Source organism: Tachysurus vachellii, chromosome 6, assembly GCF_030014155.1.
Source record: "Tachysurus vachellii isolate PV-2020 chromosome 6, HZAU_Pvac_v1, whole genome shotgun sequence".
NCBI lineage: Eukaryota > Metazoa > Chordata > Actinopteri > Siluriformes > Bagridae > Tachysurus > Tachysurus vachellii.
This window is the reverse complement of record NC_083465.1, coordinates 12,664,155-12,689,866: the sequence shown is the minus strand read 5'-3', so window position 1 is coordinate 12,689,866 and position 25,712 is coordinate 12,664,155. Positions and strand designations below refer to the sequence as shown.

Sequence of the window (25,712 nt, the reverse complement as noted above, 5' to 3'; positions counted from 1 at the left end):
TCATTTCACCCATATATTGCTGTTGCAGTACACAGCGTAATGAGACAACGTTTCTCCAGGATCATAAATTAGTATTGTGCAAAACAGAAATCAACTGAAATGTAAGACAGCATGTGCAAAGAGCAAAAAAAGTGTGATGGGTGTATATTGGAAGAGTGTGTATTTGGTAATAAATAAACAAAATATATATATAGCATAATATAAATCTACCTATCTATCTATCTATCTACCTATCTATCTATCTATCTATCTATCTATCTATCTATCTCTCTCTCTCTCTCTCTCTCTCTCTCTCTCTCTATATATATATATATATATATATATATATATATATATATATATATGCAATACCCTTTAAATTAATTTAGATTAAAGTTTTAATTTAGAGACAAAATATCTCTATATTTGCACCTGCTGTTCTCTATCAGAACAAACAATGAAGAGTGGCTTTGTCCAAATCCATATAAACATCATTTCAGGTATTTCTGCACAGCTTTTCCTTTTCCAGTAGCTTGGCAGATTAAGTTTAGGACGCAGTCTGTTTCTTGATTGGTTCGTGTCTAGAATCCAAGCACGGCGGCCCCGCCCCTTATATACGTCAGCGGCACCCGTTGCCTTGGGAGCGAGAAGCGCCATACAGACCTGAACAGCGGCGAGGTTGCAGACTTACACCACGATTTGAGACGATGAAATTGTTTAAGATCTATTCCATATACAGATCCTATTAAATACAGATTGTGAATGTGTGCTTTCGTGTCGCTGGGTAGCATTTAAATCCATATGCTGAAGTGAGACAGCGCACAGCGGCCATGTCTCAGCAGCCTCAGCAGCGGGTGGTTCAGCTGTCAGCGGCGGCGCTCGCTGTGGTGCTGCGGAAGGACGACGGCGACTCTGCGTGCACCAGCAGCGGACACGATGTGTTCATGGATTTTAAGTCTCAAAATCTGCGCAGCTTCTGGAATAAAAGGCTCGTGAAGGCGTTGTCCGAAGTTTACTTTCAGGGCTGGATGGAAAATTCTGTTCTGCTCATTCAGGGGAGCGGCAGTAATCTGGAGGTGCTGAGAGAAGCCTGGATGCGCAGAGCTCTCAGGTCGCCCAAGGGATTCATTATTAAAGCAGTGGGTAGGTTCTGTATAATCCTCTATATGCATAACTGCCTCGCACGAGACGAGAAATGGAGCAGATAACCTCTCTGTGCAGGTTAAAGCACGGGTCAGATTTGTGTCAAAATTTGGTGCAGAGCAAAATCATGCTCATGGCAATAGACTGAGATTCATAGGAAGGAAATGTGAAGGTTCTGTTTACACCGAACCATGTTAAGGTCAGCAAGAAGGTAGATCATTTAAAAAAAATTAAAATAGTCTGTTCTCAGGAGGTCGCTGAAAAGATGATGTCTTTCTAGAGCTCATTGGACAATTAAGCAACCTTTATATGTCCGATCACAGTCAAGGTTGTAAATAGGTTATATATAAAAAAAAAAATCCTTCAGCCTATGATATATTACACAAACACTTAGAACAGAAGGCATCCAGACCAAGGAATCAGTCCCAAAGCTGCAGGTATTCCTTATCTGCTCACATCTGACAAAGAATGATCATCTCTTTCTTAGTGGACAGTCCCTCTGCATGATGAGTACTTTTTATATTATGGATTTGGATTATGCATTAAAGATTATTTTTCACAGAGATCTAGCAAATAACTAATTTCTAGTTTAACTTATATTGTACAGGAAACGCACAGTGTAGAATATTGGATCTTCAAGTATAACCCGAACTGTCGTTTCCTAAGACCTCGGCATGCTTGAAGGGTAAGTGTGTACGTGTAGCATTACTGTATTATTTCCACATGACAGGAAATAAAATGTAAGTGGAGAATGGCCTTTAACCTCCAAACAGCAACAACACCCTCTCCGCCTACAGAACCCGGATACACAGAGCCTACAGTATTGTCTAACCCTGTGAAATTTTTAAGTATCCTGAATACAAGGATTTCTGGTCTTGGAATAATAACTCTACACTGACAACAGTTAGGGCTTGTGTTTTTATTGGACACATGTTGAGGTGACAGGTCTGTGGTGACAGTGTGGTCATGGCCCCACACACATGGTTGCTGCTGCTGAACCCACACAAAGCCGTCAGCACTGTGTGAGATCAACCATTTGCTCCTGCTGTCAGGGCAATGGAAGGTGGAGGTCAGCACAGGGAGTGTATGTGAAGGGAGAGCATGAAGCTGTGGAATTTAAGTGGTAAGACCACACAATGGGATTGTCTGCAGTGGTCGGGGACATTGACTCCTCTGGCACATAAACACTTGTGCTTTTGTAACTGCAGGTTAGACAAAAAGCTGTTGCCTTGGTGTGAGCTCAGCCTTGTGGCACTGAAATTTACTAGCTATTCACGAGGGGTACAGTGCTCAGCTATTTTGTCTTCAGTGGCTGTCCAAGAGACCAGTTTATAAGGCCAGGGCATGAACATTCATTAGCCTTTTCTTACTGCCTGCTGAGTGGCCCAGTTGTTTTACACCTGCAAGAATAGGAGTTTCAATCACTTATAATCTATGGTTCCTATTTTTAGATGGGTCAGTTTACTTTCTAAAAACCTGCCAGGTTATCTTCATCTCTTTCCATACCAGACCAGCAGGAGTTGGTTAGTGCTGCTCTGTGATTACCTATCAGCAATGTGATGATGAATTAGCCCTCCACCCCTCATTCCTGTTGTGATTATCAGTGTATATTAATTGTAAAGATGAATGGTTTCCTGCTGTTGTTAAACCTGGCTAGCGGAGGATGAAAAGATCCTGTTCTCTGCAGACAGTCTATTGTACATGGCATTCGGTTGATCTTTGTCAGTTCGAGTTGTTTTCAGGGTCTGTAGTCCAGCTCTATTCACTGCGCTTACAGAGGCTGAAGGACATGAAATTAGACTGAACATGTATATTGCAATTCAGTTTGTTGTGGTTTTTGCTTTGTACAAGGTGTGATTAATAAAAGTCTGTTTTTAATGCTTCTATCTTTTTATAATTCACCATAAATAATGTAGAAGTGCATTTTGAATAATAATAATAATAATAATAATAATAACAATAATAATAATAATAATAATAGAAAACTAAATAATGCACAATGCAGTGATGTGTTTTGGTATGTTTTAATACTGCTTAATGGAAAGTCTTGTCAAGGCCATTTCTGTAATCTGCGCTTATCTGGTGAAATTTGAGGCTGCACCCACAATGGTTGCCTGATCTCTCTGCATTATTGAGTGGCTCCAGATCCAGCTCACAACAGGAGGCAATCTAAGTCCTAAAACATTCACACAGAGCCACACAGAACGCAATTAAGTGTCAGGTAATCTGAGCCACCACACACTTCAGTGTTTATTATATTTAAGGCTGTCAAGCATGTTCTAGCTGAAATCGTTTGATTCCTCCTTTCAAATTCTTGTGTACAACACAACGGCCTCCTCACTATTATTAGGAGTTTTCAGTGTTCAGTGGAACTGTAAGCTAATCTCTGTGTGACTGTTTTTGGAGAACTCACCCCTGACTGGTTGTTTTGGAGTCAGATTGCTTGGCCCCAGATCCCTATGTTTTGTAAATGTTTCACCTAGAACTGAGGAGTCATTCATTCTCATACGTCTCCTATATCTCAGCATATTAGCCATGACCAGGCTTCATGCTGGTCTGATCTATCCAGAGGGGAACATCTTGGAGAGCTTACACATTGAAAGAAACCCTCATGGTTAACTGGACACCGAAGGTCACGGCTCCCCTCCTCTCTTCATGGAGCTCGTGGTGGATGTGGGCAGATAAACAGTAAATCCAGGTGTGCCCCAGGCACAGATGGGGCCCAGTTCAGCCAACATATGCCTGTAAAAGAACACAAGTTTTCTTAGTCTCATTAAGGCATGTCTTCTTTATTACCAGACTTAAAGTATTCAAAGTACCAGTGTGAAAAATCTTTATCAGCCTGCAAAGATGAAACAAAGATAATCCAAAACATATCAGAAAAATGATCGTATGAAGCACATGCACTCTTTAAAAAACCTTGTGTAGGAACAGAAAGACTGGATCTGGTTTCTAAGAAGGCTATTGCTGGAATGTTTTCTTGTGGTAACCAAACACCAATCCACGGTCTACTACGAGCAGCTGTGTGTGGTGCCTTCCTGACTTCACTGTCTCTTTCCAATGAAAGCTTGTATCCTTTATCCATCACTGTATTTAAACAAACTTTGACAGCAACGGAAGGATGAGTTTGAGCCATTAGTTGTGATCTCATCAATGGAGTTTTCTTCATTGGAACGTTGCCTGTTTCTTCAGAAACACTTAAATCCATAGACTAATTTTACTTTTCAAAATGACTTATTTTACTTGAAAGTTTCTGACGAGATTATACGAGGAGACATGAGGAGTATTCAAAATATCTGTTTGTTCATTAGAGGGAATAAAGGGGTTTATGGCAGTTGTTATAATTTTCTTCCTTTCAGGATGTAGCTGAGTCTGACACCTTCTATAAGCTCTAATATGGAACATGACCTTCTAGAAACTGACCTCTGGAAGTACACTGTATATCATTTGTTCATCCTTTCCATTTGGGCAGCTAAATAATTTTTTTTTAAAATTAGAATAACAGAATAACTGATAAGCAGTATAGGCTTTTCAGTCTGCTGTTTTGTGAATCCCACCTTGCTCTCATTTTCTTGTGTAAAGAAATTTCATCAAGTAAACTTACAGTCCAGTGAAGATTTTAAACCTCCAAAAAGATATTTGTGCTGCCCTGCATTAGTTCCATGTTCTTGCTTGACTGAAATCAAGCCATACTGTGCATTTAACTCTAAAGCTGTTCAGGATTTAGACCATGATTAAGCTGATACATTGGTTAAGGCCTCCCAGTTTAAGGATAACAAACTTTAAATCTGATGTAGTTCAGTCCTAGTTTGAGGAAATAGCTCTCATCTGGTGTGAATTACTGTCATGGAGCTTGATTAGTGGTGTGTGAGTGCTGTAAACTTTAGGCCTCACCAGCTTCTGGAGGTGAGACCAGCCAGAAACACCTGGAATGTCTAAACATCTCAAGGAGCAAATCTTGTGAAATGGAGGTCCCTCAATTTTTTCTGGAGCTTCTCTGTCAAACAAGCCGTAGAGGGCAATGAACAACAGGGTGAGTGAAGATGCAGGGGAACTATTTATGTAGCATTTGACTGATGATGTCATTTTGAAATAAATTTGAGAGAGATTCTTTTGATCAAATCAAACATTGTAAAAAATGCTAAACTTGCTGATTGTGTAAAATATGGATTGATGACTTCGGTATGTCCTGATGATAAGTTATTCTCTAGAAATGTAGAGCCTTGCATTTTTCTTAGCTGTATTTGCTAAGCAGTGTTATTTGTCAAATATTCGGCCCAAGTTTACAAATGTCACTGACCCTTGGTTTTTGTAAAATGGTGCCAGATGTTTTGAAGGGTTACTGGGTTACTTTTGTGCCAACAGCGAACTTATATGCATTTATTACTTTTATATTTGCATATTTTAACAATGTTAGAGTAAGTTTATTGTCATTTTGCTAGCATTGCTATTTTGTCAAAGGAAATTACAGACCATTTGTGTGTTCATTTAACAACTTGAAGATATCTTGACAAATAAAAAAATATATATTTATTGAGCTCATTGGGCTGATTTAATTGTTAACTCAATAGTAGTAAAGCAATCAAAATGCACTTAGTGAAGGGTTATTTTTAAGGTTACCTCCCACACAAAATAGAAGTCTAAGGGAACATTTGTGTCATTAAAACCGTTGGCAGGTATCAATGTGACCGTGTGAAGCAGAATTTCCAGAGTTTCTCCTGTTAATCATTGCGCTTGTCCACATAATGATTTCCAGCTTCTTCACTTGGTAATAGTATCTTTTTGAGCTCCTTCTAGTCAAACATAAAACAAGGAACATAAAATAAAAAATAAATCTGTGTGAAATAGTCAGTGCTGAAGTGTTAGGTATGACTGCAAAAAAACAAATGCTGCCTAGTGGGGTGCAGAAAAACTTAAAAAGTTTGGTCAGACCTGGCCCGGTGTTTTTATTTCACTCTAGAGATCATTGCTGCATACCGGTTTTAGACAGCTACTCTTATGATACAACATAATTAGTAACACATGGATGAAAGTGGCCTCACGTCTCCAGGCACCAGGGTTTCATCCAAAGCTCCAGTTTGTGTCTGCAGAATTTCATATCTTCACCCAAATTTCTCCCAGCAAATCTGGTTTCCGCTTCCCTGTTAAAAGGTTAAACCTCGAACCCCTAAAGCGTTCTTTGACTTATTTGAGAGTAAAGGGGTTTCTTTTCAATTAGGGCAACAAGTAGAACTATTGTAGTAACGAAGAACGTTTAACTCTAAATTGAGTGATCTTTACTGAAATATGTAAAGATTTTTTTCAGGACATTCACTGCTGCATTACGAAACCTGCATCTTTTAGCAAAATGAAAAGCCATCAGTGTCTTAACTCAATAAAAGTAATAAGATAAAAGCCGATCAGTGTAAAAGGATTAAGACAGCTCATGATTGTTCTAAGTGATTAATGCTGATGTTCCTAAACAGCACACCAGATGCTGAGAGCTTTGATATTTAGGCTACTATGTCATATATATGCATATACATTGCGAGCAAAACCACAGTGGAATTCGGATAAAGGCTGGTGGCTTTCAACATCAATCCATTCTTCAAGTAAATCAACTAATCACAGAGCTGATGAGGCAGGATTTATTGCCTCCATTCTTCGTGCATGGCGTGCACGATCAGACTTGTCCCTCTGAGTTACATAGTGAAGCTGTACTGAGACCAGGTGGAATTGCACAACTCATGGCGGCTGTGCTGATTGAGACTGCAGTGAGTGGGTAGAATACAGACAGAGATCCACAGATTGATACCAGGTTAAAGTAAAAACAGCACTTGGGGAAGTATTTTGCAAGTGGGATTATACTGTAGAACCAAGTGATAAAAGACTTGTCTGGATTATGAGCAAGTCGAGCAAGATATCACAAAAATATCATATCACAATTCTCTAAGAAATGTATTGAACACACGATATGTATCATGAGAGAAATTAGCAAAGCAATACAGTAATCATTTGTTCACTTATTCATATTTGTATATAATATGTATTTGTTAACAATTAATACAAGCATGCTTTTTATAATGAAAATATATATTAGAGTCTAATTACAAGCTGCTTTTTGTTTTATTTAACAAAAAGTAAAAAGAAATAACAGAATAGACAATATCTCAGAAAAGCATGTTGTGACATACATTATTATGTTATCAGTATTATTCAATTCAATTCAATTCAAGTTTGTTTGTATAGCACTTTTTACAATTGACATTTTTACATAAAAGCTTTACAGAACATAAACATCGAACAAAAGGTTATTATAAAGAATAATATAAAGATTAATATGATACAAAATTCAAGGTTAATATTAGATATATTTAAATGTGTTTGTATTTATCCCCAATGAGCAAATCTGAGGTGGCTCAGTGGTGAGGAAAAAGTCCCTTGAATGGTAAAGGAAGAAACCTTGAGAGGAACCAGACTCAAAGGGGAACCTCATCCTCATTTGGATAACACTGGAGGGTGTGATTATAAATATACAGTCCGACAAATGTTGTACTGATGAGGAGGTTGTTTTCCTCAAAGAACACATGGAGTTGGCATCTCCTCTTTAGTATAGCATGGAGCTGGTAAATCTCTAGATGCCTCAGGATTCTCACAGAGTCGCCTTCATCTTAGTGGAGGTCTAAAATCTTCACGGCACGGAAGACAATCGGAGCTGGTACAATTTCTGGATGCCTCAGGATGGGTAGAAAGAGAGAAGCAGTGGAGAGGGATTAACGTAGCTGCTGGTCATAATATTAGCAAGCACTAGATGATAATGTGCATTTGGTCAGATGTATTAGAGCACAAGATTATGGGAAGTATTGTGTATAATATTATGTCATTATATTGCTCAGCCCTAATTCCATGGTCCAGACAAAACTTCTTCACTATATTTGGACTACACAGGAATCTGATTGGTCTAGTTGTTTGACAGATGTACAGTGGCTTTATGGTCAATAAGTAAACACAGTATTGCTCGGTTTCTGTATTTGGCTGAATAAAAGCTCAGACTGAGTAATCATGTCATAATGTTTTCAGGTTTAGGAAGTTTAAGCTAGTTTCTATATCAGACTAGAAATAGCTAAATACACTGAGCTTTATATAGACCACTTGCACAGGTTAGCTTTTATACACAACCTTCCTCCTCCCAGAGGAAAAATCACGTTCTGAGAAATGCCTCTGCATTTGCTTTTGCTAACTACTTTTGGACTGAACAGAGTGGACTGAAGGGAATCTTGTTAGTGGTCGTGAGGAGGAATGAGCCTCACCACATTCAAACAGGATCTTTATTAGTACAGGGGGTGTCTCCCCTCCTCTCTCCCTCCCTCTCTCTCTCCGTTTCTGTGTGTGTGTGTGTGTGTGTGTGTGTGTGTTACTACATGTAGAGTTAATTACCTCTGTGGTTTGCTTAAATGAAAAACGTAGACTGAAACCACACAGGTTACTCTAGTTGGGACACATACTGTCTGAAATTATTTTTTCAGACCAGATCATATAACCACAACTTAAACAAATATAACACAACTATTTTTATGTAGGAAATAAAATCCGTCAAAAACCCGGATTTTTTCTCAAGAAGGAAAAAAGCTACATTGACTTAGTACTACAAGTATAAACAGTTAATATGACTGCTAGTAAGTTCTGCCTAATCAGACACAGTACACAAATATCATTTGTGTATTTGTATTCTTCTTGTATATTCTTCTTGTATATTTGTATTGTATAGAATTATTGTATATAAATTGTATATAATCTCAGTGTCGTATTTTATATAACCTCAGTGATCTAGTGGGATTTGATAATTGAGTTCATGGACACAGGCTACAGTCTGACAAGAAGCTGCTGGTTCGTAAGTCGTGATTAGAGTTAAGCTAATGATTGTTCCAAACTGCTAATTTGTCATGCTTGAAATTTGGCATCTGCTTTCGCTTAGTTCAGATGCAGAAAAACAAAACAGGCTTTCATCCAGAGTGTACAAACACCACATAAAAAATATAGGCTGTTACGTTTGTTAGATAACATTCAGTGTTTGTGGTCCAAAGCACAAAAAGCCAGTGAACCTTTATTAGGAACGATATTCCACCTCACATGGAAGTCACTGCTTACATTTCCTCTAGTCTTCTTCCATTCTGTTTGTGCTTTTGTGCCATGCCGTGTAGTTACCATGGTACCTGGCAGACTATTCATGGTAAATCAGACAAAGGTCTTAATGTTTGCAGGAAGCCTCAAGTTACAATAAAAACACAAATTTTGTGTGAGAGTGAGAGTGGAAGTTTCATTCAACTCAATTTTAATTCGTTCTTGGCCATCCACCTGTTTCTGAAAAATGTCCAACGACAGCTGAAACTCCAACTACAGCTAAAATGTGAACATTGTTTTGTTGTACAGTTTAAAAGTACTGTAAGGATATATTATCTACAGCCATTGTCCTTCTCTTCTACCCAGGATTTGTGTTGTTTTTAATGAGATCTGTTTGATCTGTTTAGTGTAAAATAAAGAACTGGGATTATTACATTTCCATAAAAATGTTTGTTATTGAGGAACAGGTACAGACAAATGTTCTCTTGTTCTTTAAAATATTTGATGTAATTATACATTATTAGTTAATACAGTAATTAGTGAGAAAGTGTGTATGTCACTATTTCAATATTCAGTATGACAACAGGAAATTGGCTGTATGAGAGATTAAAAAAGCTTTCAAAGACACCAGGATCTGAACCTCTGTGTCCTCATAGCTAGGCATGGTCTTGCTTCTGCAAGTGAAATAAGACACGTATTTATAAGTGGAAAGTGGATTTTTTTTCTTGTAGTTCCTCTCTCAGTAGCCCCAGATTGAAGGATAGTAGATGTGCTGGAGGGAAAGATGGAGAATACTAACTTATTTTCAGGAGGTTTTTATTCTGGCCAGGGTCAAGGTGGATCGGGGGCTTATTCTGAGAATCCTGGGCTTGAGGTTGGAATACACCCTCTATAGGATGCCTTCATATGTCTGTGGCATATGACTATCATACTGTGCACACACACATTCACACCTCAGGGAAATTTATCTCAGACAAACCACCAGATACAAGGAAAACATGCAGAAAGAAGCTCAAGGTCAGGATCAAACCTAAACACTGGAGCTGTCAGGAGGCAACTCTTCCCACTAAAGCCCTGTGCTGCTTAGAGAGACAGTATAGAACAAGAAAAGAAGACTGAGATTAGGTTCATCTCTAGTCAGGATGGCAGATATTTACTTTGGAACAGGGATTCATAAAGATAAAAATTTAAGAGAAAGGCAAATGTGTTTGTGTGTTTTTGTGTGTGTGTGTGTGTGTGTGTGTGTGTGTGTGTGATACAAAGGTTGCGCAAGAGAAAAATTCCTCTCGTACCGTACTAGTCAACTTGGGGAATATATAACAATAATTGTTCTTTGCACACCAAGTTGTTATTCTATGTAGCTCTGTCTTGTCTTACGTAGCTCTATGTTGTTTAATGTAGCACCAGGGTCCTGGAGGAACAGTGTTTTATTTCACTATATACTGCGTCAGCTATATATCGTTGAAATGACAATAAAAGCATCTTGACGACTTGACTTGATGTGATAATCAAGAGTAAAGACAAAATGTGTGTAAAGGAATAAACAAAAATTTTTTGGCTGATAAAATCACTTCCTTGGGCTTCTCCACTGAGGTAATTGACCAAAAGCATAGGCATTTTCTCTTTAAATATTATATAGGAGTTGTAGTGCTGAGTGGCCAATATGCAACACACAAAGAGCTGCCACTACATGATATCATCCAACTAAAGACAGCATAATTTTACTCACAGTAATAAAGATAACATTATTAATTGCATTTTAAAATTCATTTTTAATAAGATTATGATTATGTTTTGCTGCATTATTTGTTGCTATAAAGCTACAAAATAATTGAATGATTAAATCACATTCTGGCAGTAATTCACTAACACATACACGCATTCATGGTGCCTGTAAGTTGTAAGTGTTCACTACACTGTATTAAGGTCACTTCCTATCACAGCATGCTCACTATGCAAAGTGGTAAAATAAACATGGACACCTCTGTGAAAGATGTCTTTTGTTTTCTTTGTCAGAGCAGGAAAAACTCATAAAATTACTATAAATACTTTAATTGCATATTTTTATAGTTACAAGCTTGAGTGGCTGTTTTTGCTGTACTACTTTAGTGAATGTCAAATATTCATGCAGAGCTTTGGTCTGAAATTGTGGTGAACTGCAAACAAAAGAGAGTAGAATTGGCAACAAGTTAACTGGTTAATGTAACTGACAATTCTAACGTTGATGATTAACTTCTCAAAACAGCAATTAGTATGGTCAGTGTTCCCGGATGGAATCAAGTACTGTGACGGTATATAAACCGATCTGAAGCCACTCATGCTGTAAACTAATTTAAAAGTAGAGAACGTTACACAGTGTGTTTGGAACAGAGAAAGAACAGGTAGTTACGACTACATGATGAAATTTGTTCGAATGATATATTGATATAATAAAATGTTAACGAATAACAAATGTCCATGTCTAAAAACAAGGAGTATGTAAATTTTTTATGTATCTGTTTTGGCCATCTTTGTAGACGGCTTTTATAATTCCGTCTTAAGGCCATCCTTAAAAATATTTTGGTTTGCAGTAACAGTAAAAATAAAAAAAAGGGTCGGTAGGTAGGTCTATATATTTTTTTTCAAGTTTCAATGTAAAAAAAAAAAAAGTACAATTTTGGTGATGGTGATTACGTAGGAATGACTTTAAACAAATTAGCATATCGTGACGTCACTGACTGGGTCTCACTGACCTTATTTTGATGCTGGGTACAGTTTTTCCAGAACTCCATGCCAAGTTAAAGCGGTGTCGAGATGTTTTGATTAATGTTTTAGACGTATTATGGTGCCCGAACTCGTTAATATTATTTTATTACTTTTGTATTAATTGTTTGAAGAGTAAAAAAAAAATGGTCGGTCTTGACGCAAATTTACAACCGGCAAGTCGGTCGGACTTAAAACAAAAAAAAAATTAAAAAAATTGAGTCGGTCCTAAATTGACAGGGTCGGTCGGGTTACGGCAAACAAGAATATTTTTAAGGATGGCCTAATCTGTCTTTTTTTTATAATTCAGAAGAATCTGCTTTTATCATTTTTAGTGTGAATATGTTTGTGTAATTTAATGTGGAAATTAATAGACATTTCTTACATGTTTTCCTCAGGTGATTTATCCCCAGTACAAATGTCACCTATATGTCAGTCGCAGTTCATTCCACTGTCTGAGGTACTGTGCTCTGTTATATCTGACATGAATATTGCTCGTGTCACGGTCAACCAGGAAACACTAATTAATTACATGATGAAAGCCCATCCAGGTACCACATTATAACATATTCATAACCTGTTTCAAAATTATTCAGTGTATTCTTTATATATCAGTGTTTATGAAAAACCTAGTCAGATCTTTAGCATTGCTGTTGTTTCCATTTAAAAATTTCTTTATGACGCTTTTCATTTTAAGGTATGGCCATTCCCACACAAGAGATCCTCTATAATGCTCTGGGAGCTCTCATTAAAGAGAGAAAAATCTACCACACTGGAGAGGGATACTTCATTGTTACACCTCAGACATACTTTATAACCAACAACATGGTGAAGGAGAACTGGTGGACAGGTGATAATGGCCATATCTCTCCTCCTCCCATCACGTACCTGATGAGCAATGAGAGCTGCGAGGATGCTTCTACTGAAGTACCCATTATGGCTCACTGCAAGTCCTGTAGTTGCTTCACACCTCAGCAAACTGCTCCTCCTTCTGTCCAGGAGCAGTCTATCACCTTAAGCGAATGCACTGGGAAAAGCCTTAAGTGGTCCAGAGAACATAAGCCAACTGTCCAACACCAGTCCACATCTACGGCAGCAGACTACCAGGGGAGTGAAATCAGCAAGTGTACAGCCACTAGCCGTAAGGACAAGGATAAACCTGGACGTAAATTTGGCCTCAACCTTTTTCGGCGGAACACGGGAAAGAAGGAGAACAAGATAAAGAAGGAATATGCCACCTTCTCTGGACAGTTCCCACCAGAAGAATGGCCAGTTAGGGATGAGGATGATCTCAATAACCTTCCCAGAGATTTGGAGCATGCTATCATTAAACGGATCAACCCTGAGCTAACTGTTGATAACCTTGTCCGCCATACAGTCCTAATGAAGAAATTGGAAGAGAAGGCAGAGAGAGTGACAAAGGCCCTGACTACTGACAAAGGCATGTCCACAGAGATCCTGCTCCCTAAGCACAGGCACCAATCAACTAAAGCTAGTGGCAGAAGATTAGCCTCTAAGCCTAGTCGGAGCAAAAGAAGAGGTCCTTCTGTAAAAGAGAAACAGAGGACAAAGAGTAAGGATGTTCCATGTGATGAGGATTTACAGGGAGAAGATCTCATCCCATCTCTCCTCAGGCCTGAATTAGTCCAAGAGGAGCCTGCCCATCACGAAGAATGTGCAACTGTAGATGCAAAATTTGTCTATAAGAAACGCATAGAGGATCCGTTTCAGTCGATGCCAGGATGTCATACAGCCACCGATCATAAGGAACCAAGGAGGAGAGAAGCCAAGACTAGTCGACGAGAGCGAGCAGGCCACAGATCAAAGTCCTGGGATCCACATTGTGTGAAAGGGATCGCTGAAGAAGTGCAGAAACCCTCCATGCTGTTGGACAGGTCATGTGAACAGCTTCATGACAGAGGGATGAATTTGGATTCTAGCCTAGATGCTAAAACAATACAAGAACTTCCTGGAGGCTACAGCTCTTTTTACCCTGAGAACAGCACACTGAGGATAGAAGATAAGATCAAACAGAAAGGCAGAGAGTTCAGCAATGGGAAAGTGAAGCTGACAAATCAGGTTTTACAAGAAAGAGATTCAAAAGCCATTTCTGAGTTACCCATGTCATGGCCCAAACCTATAGTTCAGTGTAGATTGTCTCTACATCTGGTTAACAGTAAAGACGAATCTGACCACTGTCCTGACCTTCTCTCCTCACATCAGCAAACTGGCAGCATGACAAGCAGTCAACACCTGGTGAACAGCGAGAGGGTACACAGAAACCCAGGTCATGCAGACAGTGAGGTACACACTGATGCAGAGCAGCACATTTACCAGAATATTGAAGATGATGAGGATGGATGTAGCTCCCTTTGTCTGAATGAGGAGCATGTCAGTGAGTTGGTTCACCCTGGCACATCTCGCTGTCGTGAGCCAGTCTGTTTCGATGGGAACTGGGACAGCTCTTTCATAGAAAAAAACATATTAACTCTTTGTCAAGACACCAGACGGGTCCCACAGAGACAGCATGAATACAGGTGGCCTCAAACTGAGCACAAGCCTGGTTTGTCCCACCTACCAGCAGATTGCGTCCCTGGGGAAAAGCCGCACCACTTGGATGAGAAAATGAATAAACCCAGCCCAGGACATCCGGACCCCACTGACACTCTGGACATCAGTATCTTTGATTACAGCCAAATGAGTGATAGAGGCTCAGACACTGAAACAGTACTGAAGTCTGCAGACGATGATGATGACCAAGCCAGCCACTGGATATGTCACTCACAGGACTATAACCAAAATCAACCGGTGAATGCTGATAACATTCAACCTGCAAGTCTAAATCACTGTGATCGTACTGGCGCCTGTCCGGGTGAAATAACAGAGAATCAGAGCAACACAGCAGACAGTGGGATTGACTCTCCAAGGTTAGTCACTTCTATTGGTCTGAAATCTGAAATGTAATTAAATAAAACTGATAGTTATATTTGAAGAATTTATATTATGATAGATATTTAATTCTTTGTGACTTTAAAAACACTGGCTGAAACTGGCTTTAAAAAGACCTATTATAAAACTGTTATGATATTCACTTCCTTACAGGGAGTTGAGCTTTTTTTTTTTTTTTTTTTTACAGGACACGCATGAGTCTAATCTCACCTAACTCTGTGATACTGAAAGGGCTGAAACGTCGTACTTTCCTACAGAACATTGAAAAGCTCCACTCCAATACCAACGGTATTCATCCTCAAAGTTCCCTGCTCCAGCTCACACCTGTCATGAATGTGTGAACGGCTGGGTGTAGATTCACACACTGTGCTCTGTGCTCACTAACTTACCTTTGTATAATTGTGCATATTTAAAGCTATTACATGTAAATATTTTTGTTGATATAATATCAGTGCATGTGGTATTTTGGGGTAATTAGACTATTGAGCTAGGGATTTTATAGATTTTTTTTATTAGCTATTTTAGTACCTAGCTACTCTGTTTATAAAGAGGGTGGCATTAGTTAAATTAACCCTTTACACTTTAAATTAAAAAAAATGAAAACATTTGTAAATTGTGAGAAAAATAAAATGTTTACTGAGCAATGTCTGGGCTTCTGTCTTTTGTTCAGCCAGAAAAGGAGCCTGAAAGCTTCAGAAAAACATTAAACAGAGCACTACAGTACCCTGATTACTAATTACAGAGCAGACCGAGATCTGCAGAGATCTAATCTACAACATAAGTTGTTTTTAACTTTTAAACTGAGGTCTCTCTGATGCTGTATGAACAGGGTTTTGTGGAGATCATTTATACATATAGAGATTATATCTGCATAGGATTCAGGTGGAAGGATTCAAGATTATTGAAGGTAACAAACTCTATTGTGGAGACACCGACACTGAAATTGGCATGAAAACGAAGAGACCCTAAAGCAGTATCTTGCAAATAAACACAAGGAAGGAAACAGTAATACATGCTGGAATGGTTCATGGATCGAAATGCTTAGCGAGGATATCAGCATTACGTTGCTTTATTTTTCAGAAACTTTGTTGTCTATTAATTACCAGGCAAAGGGTTACTGTGACTGCAGTAGCTGACAAAACATGCAGATGCTAATGACTGCCTGTATTAAATTTTAAGGAGGTAGGTAGTCACAGAACAGAAAACTTCATTCTTGTCTTGTTCTTATTTCCTTTATATTATTCCCAAAAATCTAAAACCCCAATAACACTTAAAAACCTGCTTTGGATGACTAATTGCAAACTACAACAAAGGCACAGGCTGATTAGAGATAGGGAAGGATGACATTACAGCAAAACTTTGAACAAAATGAAATTAAGAGCTATCACACTTTATACATTATTACATTGTAGTCTACTATCTAGTGGATTTGAAGAATAACCACATAATAGGCAGTTAAGAGTTGACAACATACTATAGTCATCCGGTGCAGTCTAGTAGCTTGTTTTGAGTGGTTTTAGATATATAGTTGTATGCAAAAGTTTAGGAACCTCTGACAATTTCCATGAATAAATATTTGGGTGTTTGGATCGACACTTCAGTAATATTTCAGTAGTGAAATGAGGTTTATTGGATTAACAGAAAATGTGCAATATGCATCAAAACGAAATTAGACAGGTGCATAAATTTGGGCACCCTTCCCATTTTGTTGATTTGAATACCTGTAACTAATTAATTACTGATTAATTGGAACACACAATTGGTTTGGTGGCTCATTAAGCCTTGAACTTCATAGAAAGGTGCATCCAATCATGAGAAAAGGTATTTAAGGTGGCCAATAGCAAGTTGTTGTTCTCTTTGACTCTCTTCTGAAGAGTGGCAACATGGAGGCCTCAAAACAACTCTCAAATGACCTGAAAACAAAGATTGTTCAACATTATGGTTTAGGGGAAGGCTACAAAAAGTTATCGCAGAGATATAAGCTGTCAGTGTCCACTGTGAGGAACATAGTGAGGAAATGGAAGACCACAGGCACAGTTCTTGTTAAGGCCTGAAGTGGCAGGCCACGTAAAATATTGGAGAGACAACGGTGTAAAATGGTGAGAATGGTCAAAAACAGCCCACAGCCCACCTGCAAAGACCTACAACATCAACTTGCTGCAGATGGTGTCACATCGTTCAACCATTCAGCGCACTTTGCACAAGGTGAAGCTGTATGGTGACGCGAAAGAAGCCTTTCTGCACTCACGCCACAAACGGAGTCGCTTGAGGTATGCAAACACACATTTGGACAAGGCAGCTTCATTTTGGAATAAAATGCTGTGGAGTGATGAAACAAAGATTGAGTTATTTGGTCATAACAAGGGGCATTATGCATGGAGGCACAGCATTCCAAGAAAAACACTTGCTACCCACAGTAAAATTTGGTGGAGGTTCTATCATGCTGTGGGGCTGTGTGGCCAGTGCCGGTACTGGGAATCTGGTTAAAGTTGAGGGTCGCATGGATTCCACTCGATATCAACAGATTCTTGAAGTTGAAGTTACGCGGGGTTGGATATTTCAACAAGACAATGACCCAAAACACTACTCAAAATCTACTCGGGCATTTATGCAAAGGAACAAGTACAATGTTCTGGAATGGCCATCCCAGTCCCCAGACCTGAATATCATTGAACAACTGTGGGGTGATTTGAAGCGGGCTGTCCATGCTTGTCAACCATCAAACCTAACTGAACTGGAGAAGTTTTGTAAGGAGGAATGGTCCAAAATACATTCACCCAGAATCCAGACACAGTCATTACTGGCTAGAAGAAGCGTCTAGAGGCTGTTATTTCTGCTCAAGAAGGCTCTACTAAATATTGATGTGATTTTTCTGTTAGAGTGCCCAATTTATGCATCTGTCTAATTTCATTTTGATGCATATTGCACATTTTCTGTTAATCCAATAAACCTCATTTCACTACTGAAATATTACTGTGTCCTTCAGTTATTTGATCGATAAAAATGAAATTGCTGATCCAAACACCCAAATATTTATTAATGAAAATCATGGAAATTGTCAGGGGTTCCTAAACTTTTGCATACGACTGTATATCTTTCTTCCGCTGTATTTGATACAGCAGGTGTGTTTCCCAAAGAACTAATTTCATTAACCAAGGTTGTTAGGATACAGTACAATTTCCAGCCCAGCTAACTCACAGAAACCACAAAATAACAACCTGAAACTAGAAATTCACAAAAAATCAGGAGTTGAAAGTCACTGTGATGCACACACTTTATCCACTCCATAAAGAATTACAGTTTGTACTTATCTATGAGCTCAAACGAATTATTTATTTAACTTACAGTAAAGAGAGAGAATTTTCATTGCTATTGGATGTGAGGCACCTTGGATAGATAGATAGATAGATAGATAGATAGATAGATAGATAGATAGATAGATAGATAGATAGATAGATAGATAATGTGACACCATTCTGAAAATGTACTGGTAAATAACAATCACCATTTGCAATCAACCCATATTTTTGAGGAATAAATGCTGTAATCCTTGATTTCAGTTTATAGCTGAACAAGCCATGGCTTTGCTTCAGAACTGTCAAGAGTCTGAGGTCTGTTTTGGAAAGTGCATTCAGGTTAATGAGGCTTGTCTGTAATCTAAAATATTTTGGGGTAGATATCAGGGTCAACTGAAATTGTAAAAAGGACAAAACAGTTCCTATAAAAGAATTTATTGAGATATTTATAATGGAAGATTGCTTCCTGACCTATTGTCTAACACGGGAACTGTACTGCAGACCGCCACTAGAGGGCAGCAAAGACATGTTGGCCCTTACGGACCGTCACCTAACCTGAAACCTGGAAAAAAAGCGCCTCACAGCGGCTGAAGACGGTACAACATTTCTAGTCACATTTACCAAATTCGGCGATTCTTAAAACCACCTCACAGCAACGTCACCATTAATTACCGAATATTTTCTGGCTATATGGTATTAAAGAAATGACAGAAAACGTAAGCGCTTTGTTCAAAACACCGAAAATAAGACATACGTTACATTTCTGGCGTTTAGCAGACGCCCTTTTATCCACAGTGGGTTTCCAAAATGTATACAACTGAGCAATAGAAGGTTAATAAAGAAGCAGCTTGGAGGAAATGGGATTCGAACTCATGACCTTACGTTCGGTAACCCAACGCCTTAACCGCCACATCAGACGATCATTTGCTATGTATTTTGAGTCGAGCCGTTTTGCTCACACACACTGAGACGGTCAGACTGAGCGCCGGTCCGCTGGGTGACAGCAGTGTGCAGCTGGATCGCACACGGTCTTTTTGCTCATGCGCTTAAACGCACTTGGCGCCAGAAAGTGAGAGGCGCCAGAGCTCCTGCGGACAGTGTGCGAGTTCCCGAGCCGCGGAGACGCAAACAAGCCGACATCATTAGGCCTTGGATCACCAGCAGCCTGTATACAGCTATACATCCGCTGGTTTACACAGCGATCGAAGGACAAACAGGTTGGGATGTCTGTAAACACGTTTATTCGTATTAAACACACCGTATGTTCCCTAATTTAATCCGCGCTTTCAGATTAGCCAGCTAAGCTAACTAGCGTGCTATAACCACAACTCGTTAGTCTTTAGCCGTAATCCGGTTTAACGCGATGAAATGTTTTATCACACGCCGTTTTGTTTAGTTTGTATTTTATTTGTCTTAACGGTTTATCTTCCTTTTGGGGAAACTGGTTGTTGAGTCGTCGCGGTTTGTAAGCTGTAAACGTCATTAAGTTTAATGGCGGTAGCTTGTAGTGCGCTGGATGTAGCTGTGCTTTGGGCTTTAGCAGCATGGTGGGCCTTGTTGTTTTATCCAGCTAACTATGTCAATATTCTCCGTTAGCTAGCATCAGGCTCACTGGTGGCTTCTGAGCTGAGCAGTTAGCCAGGTTTACAGCGACTAACAGCGCGTTATACCGACACACAAAAAGACTTAAATATTATTTTTGACGCCGTGTTGCTTATGTAAGATGGGGGACGCCTTTCCCGGGCTTTTTGCGATGTGGCTCAGCAATTGTTAGCCATTTTAATGCAAATCCGCTTTAAGCGTTTGGGATTTTATGAGTTTATCTGATTGTAAACGGTTTGTTGATGTTTCGTGTCGTATTTAACACGCTGTTAAGACGAATGTATGTTTTTTTTTCATGGCGGTAGCTGCGTTCTAGCTCGAGTTGCGTAGCTACATGGCTGTGAGGGCGGAAGCTAGCGGCGGCCATTTTAGAGCTAGTTAGCTGTTGCAGTCTGAGCTGCACAAGATGCCCACCGCGAAAGGCGTTGTAATTCTCTGAAGAGGCTGAAGTAGTGAATAACCGCTCCGACACTTAGGCACGGGGACGACAAACAAGATTAAGTACGGCTCTGAATTTAAACCGTCTAATCAAGATATGAAATCTAACATATCTATTAGCAAATTGCTAGTTAGCCGCGCTAGTTAGCTGATATTGCGTGCTTCAGGAAGCTAACTAGCTAAGCTATTTAGCCAGCTAACTTAGCCAACAATGGCATGCCCGTATTTTTATTCTCAAGAGTAAAATGCTCTTTTCGCGGTATATATAATTAAGAATTATAGATTTAACAACACAACTATTTAAATTGTACTTGAGACATTTATGAAAAGTGCTGTTTTTTTATTTTTTTAAAGGTGAACTTTCCTTTTTCAGGTATACTTAGCCACCCAAGTTAGCTCAAGTATAAATATAGGCTAACACTAGCCATGCAGAGATTTGCTAACTAGCTTAATGTTAATAGCCAGGTAGCCTTGTTTGTGTTTACGTTGTGCTAAAGTATCTGCGGTTTCTAATTGTTTGCTCATTTGGTATGTATCTGTTTTTGACAGCAAGTAGTATGTTTAGTCTAAAATGTCTTGTTTGTTCTTCACCAGCACCTCGGCACTTCAAGTGTTAGGGCTGGTGGTCAAAAAAAGGTGCAGTATTTATTTTTTTATTTTTCAGATTTAACCAGAAAGTTTCAGTTAAGAACTTTTTAAGATGAATAATCAAGATTATCATTTGTTACTAACTTTAGGTTTTTTTAATTACTTTATGTGCAGCAAGCATTTAAGTTTTTGTTTTCTGTTCCCAATAGGCTACATCCCTCCTGGATTGTGCTGACCAAAAAGGTCCCAAGCTTTTTTGATTCTGAGAAAGCGGTGCTCCTAGAGCAGCGCTAAGTTTCACTTGAACGGGAAGACGGAAGTCGTCAGGCTGGAGTGTGTCCTGATGGCTGAGTCAGAGACTGAGTGTGACACACCAGGCCTTGACACGCTGGGGTCTGAGTGTGTCATAACTCACACGCAAGTCGGTGACTTGCATTATGCAGCGGAGACTGAGATTATGACCCAAGAGGATAAGAGGCTTGACTTGGAAGCCATTCATGGTGATCTTGGGGCTGTGGCTTGTGTTGACGCTGTAACGGAGACAGACCACGACTACATTAAGTCTGAGGTACATCATGATCCACAGTACTTCGGAGGTGCAGACATGAAAGGAAACGAGGCTCTGCTTGGTGAGGTGCTGCTGAAGGCTGAGATGGGTGGAGCTGGTGCAGAGCATGTAGTAAAGGATGAGTCAGATCATGGAGGAGAGCTGACTGTGGAGTCAGAGAATGGTGTCATCATTCACGAAGCCCAGGGTCTTCAATGCAACGAGTGCGGGGAGATATTTGGAAGTATGACAGATCTGCATCAACACTTTGAAATGCATAAAGCAACTCATCCCTACATTTGTATCCAGTGTGGTGAGAGCTTTGCTGTTGAAGCTAGCCTGAGAGGGCATATGAAAATACACATGAAGGAGAAGGGTTATTCCACTACTGGTGTGGAGATGGTTGGTAAAGGGGTCATCGATGCATTTAACCTCAAGCCACATCAGATGATGCACTCCCCTGAAAAGCCACACAGGTGTTCTGAATGCGGGAAAAGCTTTGCTGCAGCCATCACACTCAGAGAGCATATGAAAATGCATTCTGATGACAAACCCTACAAATGTACTCAGTGCAGGAAGAGCTTTGTCCGCAGGCGCCACCTAAAGAAACATCAGGAGCTGCATGCTCGTGAGAAGCCATTTACCTGCCCTCAGTGTGAGAAAGGCTTTGCTACTGCTTCTAATTTGAAACAGCATCAGAAGACCCATGCTGGCGACAAGCCACATCGATGCGCCCAGTGTGGCAAGTGTTTTGCTGCAGCAGCTACTTTGAGAGAACACCAGCGAATCCACTCTGGTGAGAAGCCCTACAAGTGTAACCAGTGCAGGAAGAGCTTTGTAAGAAAGCGCCACTTAAAGAAGCACCAGCTGGTGCACCAGGGTGGCAAACCCTACCGATGCTCTCAATGTGACAAAGGTTTCAATCACTCCTCATCCCTCTCACGACACCACAAAGTCCATCTGGAGGCCAAAATGTATGCCGAGCCTGATAAGGAGTTCCCCTTTGACACTCCTATGAAGAGGGGAATGCACACAGGTGAAAAGCCATACAGCTGCAACCACTGTGAGAAGAGCTTCAATCATTCTTCATCGCTGTCCAGACACCAGAGAACTCATTCTGATGGAAAATCCTACACTTGTGCCCACTGTGGCAAGAGGTTTAATCATTCCTCTTCTCTTGCAAGACACCAACGTGTTCACTTGGATGAGAAGACCTCTTATAGTGCTATTCCCACAGGAAAAGGATTCCCTCCTACTACCATCTTGAAACAGAGGATTCTGCAGAGTGAGAAACCATACAGGTGTTCTCAGTGTGGAAAAGGTTTCAATCACTCCTCCTCCCTCTCAAGGCACCACAGAATTCACATTGATCAGTAAGCACACCACTATGGTGGCTGTGGTATTTTACAGTTTGTCCCAACTTTGCTTCAGGCCGACCTCAAATTATTTTTTTCTTCATAGAACTAGGATGCTAAATGAAAATCTAAAATTTATTCTGGTTCTATAAACAGTTAAAATGATTTTCCCGGTTAAGTCCTTTAACTTTATAACGGCGATGATTTTCAATAACTGGCTGATCCTGTGCAATGTGCAGATAGAGCTTGCTGCCTTTAATTTGACATCTGTATGATAATGTAGCAATTTCATGCTTAATGACCAGGCTAGTTATGCTCTTACTCAGACCCATGGAATGAAAATGGTGGACAACATCGGATCCTGTTGCGTCTTAGACACAATTGGTGTCCAAGTAACATTTTTGGGAGTCTGTAGAGAATACCCCCACCCACGAAGTCTGTATCTTTACCCATCGTCTTATTCATGGCCTGTTCAGATATTATCATTTGTAAATAAGTGTTGATTTTTATATACATATGTATAGGTGCGTGTGCAGTTCTTTTACATTACACAGAATTTTTGTATGACCCAGTCTGTCTTTAGCCATCATTATTTTGAAGATAGGATGGTGCTTGAAAGTTTCACTGGCTCCAGGCAAGCTGTTAGCAAAGGTACAAGTCTTCATAAAACAAGTTTCAAAGTTACTTAAACTTAATTCACCGTTGCTTCCAGCAGAAATTCAAATCAGCTGTGCAGGGGTCAAAGGAACTGTACATGAGAGTTAAAGTAAGCTTACTTTCAGTGGTGAGCTTGTGGTCAGACAGCATCATTCTGAAATGAGCTGCAAGTTTCTCGAGCTTCTTAGGACTGGCAAATTCAGCTGTTCCTTTTGAATTGTACCTAGATTGACTGATTATAAATCATTGTATACTTACAATTCAGTGTAATTTGATCTAAATATTCCCTCTAAAGCATTGCTTAACTAGTTCCCTTTGGTACTCTACAACTTGTTACTAATGGGTAAATATTTGCAAACCTAATGTCATTGCTGTAGAACTAGTTCACACATTCATATTTAATCTGTAGTTAACTTATATTCTGGATACTTGCAGCAAATTATCAAAATTTAGTATAATAGATTGTGTGTAATTATCAGTACAATAAAATGGCTTGCTCTTGGTTCTTTCAAAATTCCATAAAGATACACTTTCTACTTAAAGTACTGTGTATGGGGGAAGATCTTTTACATACTGATGTATTTTTTTAAATATGGTTTGGGTAATCTGAAAGGGAAAAGAGGAATACTGTTTTTATTAGGTGAACATTATATGGAACATTTTTCCTTTCTGAATAATTGTGCTTCAACTCATAGCATAGGCTTTTTCATTGTTAGATAGGTGCCTTATTGCATGCTGTGTAGAAATGTATGTTGAGCTATAATAGAAGAAAAAGGTTTGGCTCTTCTCCCTATGTTTGCATACTAACCAACATATTTTACTTTTGACCTTAGGTAAATTGTTTTCTGTATATGAATATATGTTTATGCTGTTACTGCTGTCTTTTAATTTCCTTGTCCATCAGCTGGCCTCACTGTAGAAAAACTAAAGGTTTAAAAAAAAAAAAGTTACAACACCTTTTGATCCATATTTTGATTGCCCTCATAAGTGGTCAGATCTTGTTCCATGTCTTTACCCCATCTCTGAGTGGCATACATGGATAAATAAAGGTTCTTGACTACCTGTTTTGTTTTTGTTTGCTTTTTTCAAAAAGTGACTTGATTTTGTCTATTTTGATACTTGTTTGTTTCATGAAACATAGTGAAGATGTTACAATTTGTAGTTAGTCATGTTTTATTTTTGTAAAAAGAGTGGTTTGTTTGTTCATCCAGATTTCTTTAAAGGTTTGTGTTAAACTCTGTGACATTTAATGTTCTATTGGACTAATTCTGCAACTAAACCAACTTTTGTTTCCTTCTCTGTAGTTTGCATTCACTGTTCATCTTGCACCAATATAAAATTTCACTTAAGCAACTAGATGAAATATTTAGGTTTTAATGCTCTGTAAATTTGTAGTCATTGCCTATTTGTTCTCTAAAAACACCTTTGGGAGAAATTGCTGTTTTTCATTGTATGAAGAGTCTGAAATCCATCAGCAGTGATTTATTGATGCATTTCTTTCATAGGATGTTTATAGGGTTTTATCCACTATGGCACAGGTCACATTCTCTTCCTGCAAATGCTTAGGACAGAAATAAAAAGAAATCTATCATTATTTAGATAATGTAAGTGTATGTTTGTAGTTAGTTCTTTGTAGGGGCATATGGTAGCCTAGAGGTTAAGGTGTTGGGCTACCAATCGGAAGGTTGTGTGTTCAATTCCAGGTCCACCAAGCTGGGACTGCTGGGCCCCTGAGCAAGGCCCTTAACCCTCAATTGCTCAGCTGTATAACAATGAGAATGTAAGTCGCTCTGGATAAGGGCGTCTGCCAATTGATGTAAATGTATGTAGTTCTGATTGGACCCCTGTGCTATGTCTTTGTTTTTTTTTTTTTATGCAGTTTACATGTCATTTAAGAAAATTCTCTGCAAAGGATTATGTACCTATATGTGGCACATCGTTTTTGGGGTCATGTACTTTTCGACTAAGCTTTTTAATCTGGTAAGTGCACACATTCTTCATGGCTTTCTCATCTGTGGGTTTTGGTCTCCAGACTGTTTGTACAGTATGCTAGCTAGAACTTTGGTCTACTGGATCATGCTGCAGGGAACTGGACTGGGTTTATAATGTGTTTAAAAGAGAGAGAGAGATGTGTTTTCTGACATTCAGGACACAACGGTCTGCATACAAAAAAGTGCATTTTTCAAACATTATTCACCTGCAATTGTCTATAAAAATGTATATCCCTCCCATGGACTGGCATCATTTCCAATTTTCCTGTATTTCCTTTATCAGGCAGTATAGGCAGGATGAAGTCATGACTGAGACATGAATTCA

At 39.2% G+C, this 25,712-nt stretch overlaps 2 protein-coding genes across 4 annotated transcripts; both read left to right on the top strand.

The window, feature by feature from the left end:
- The first annotated feature begins 653 nt into the window (after positions 1–653).
- On the top strand, positions 654–15,570 carry stox1 (storkhead box 1). The gene is made up of 4 exons (XM_060872321.1): positions 654–1,122; positions 12,363–12,515; positions 12,662–14,891; positions 15,101–15,570. The coding sequence occupies exons 1-4, from the start codon at positions 810–812 to the stop codon at positions 15,252–15,254; spliced, it is 2,850 nt and encodes a 949-aa protein (XP_060728304.1). The 5' UTR covers positions 654–809; the 3' UTR covers positions 15,255–15,570.
- A 3,604-nt stretch (positions 15,571–19,174) lies between these two features.
- Positions 19,175–24,458, top strand: si:ch211-198a12.6 (uncharacterized protein LOC563253 homolog). Of its 3 annotated transcripts, none has more exons than XM_060872311.1 (3): positions 19,175–19,426; positions 20,844–20,885; positions 21,047–24,458. In XM_060872311.1, exon 3 carries the CDS (start codon positions 21,181–21,183, stop codon positions 22,759–22,761), a length of 1,581 nt encoding a protein of 526 aa, XP_060728294.1. In that variant the 5' UTR covers positions 19,175–19,426; positions 20,844–20,885; positions 21,047–21,180; the 3' UTR covers positions 22,762–24,458. The 3 variants fall into 3 exon arrangements, with proteins under 3 accessions (XP_060728294.1, XP_060728296.1, XP_060728295.1); XM_060872312.1 differs by lacking the exon at positions 19,175–19,426 and adding an exon at positions 19,433–20,312; XM_060872313.1 differs by lacking the exon at positions 20,844–20,885.
- Positions 24,459–25,712: the final 1,254 nt, after the last annotated feature.

What these genes read in the sequence shown, in the direction of transcription:
- stox1 (XM_060872321.1), top strand. Translation starts at nt 810, where the DNA reads ATGTCTCAGCAGCCTCAGCAGCGGGTGGTTCAGCTGTCAGCGGCGGCG. An exon ending in ATTCATTATTAAAGCAGTGG is followed by an intron (nt 1,123 to 12,362) that starts GTAGGTTCTGTA and finishes TGTTTTCCTCAG; the next exon opens with GTGATTTATCCCCAGTACAA. An exon ending in CATGATGAAAGCCCATCCAG is followed by an intron (nt 12,516 to 12,661) that starts GTACCACATTAT and finishes TTTCATTTTAAG; the next exon opens with GTATGGCCATTCCCACACAA.
- si:ch211-198a12.6 (XM_060872313.1), top strand. Translation starts at nt 21,181, where the DNA reads ATGGCTGAGTCAGAGACTGAGTGTGACACACCAGGCCTTGACACGCTG.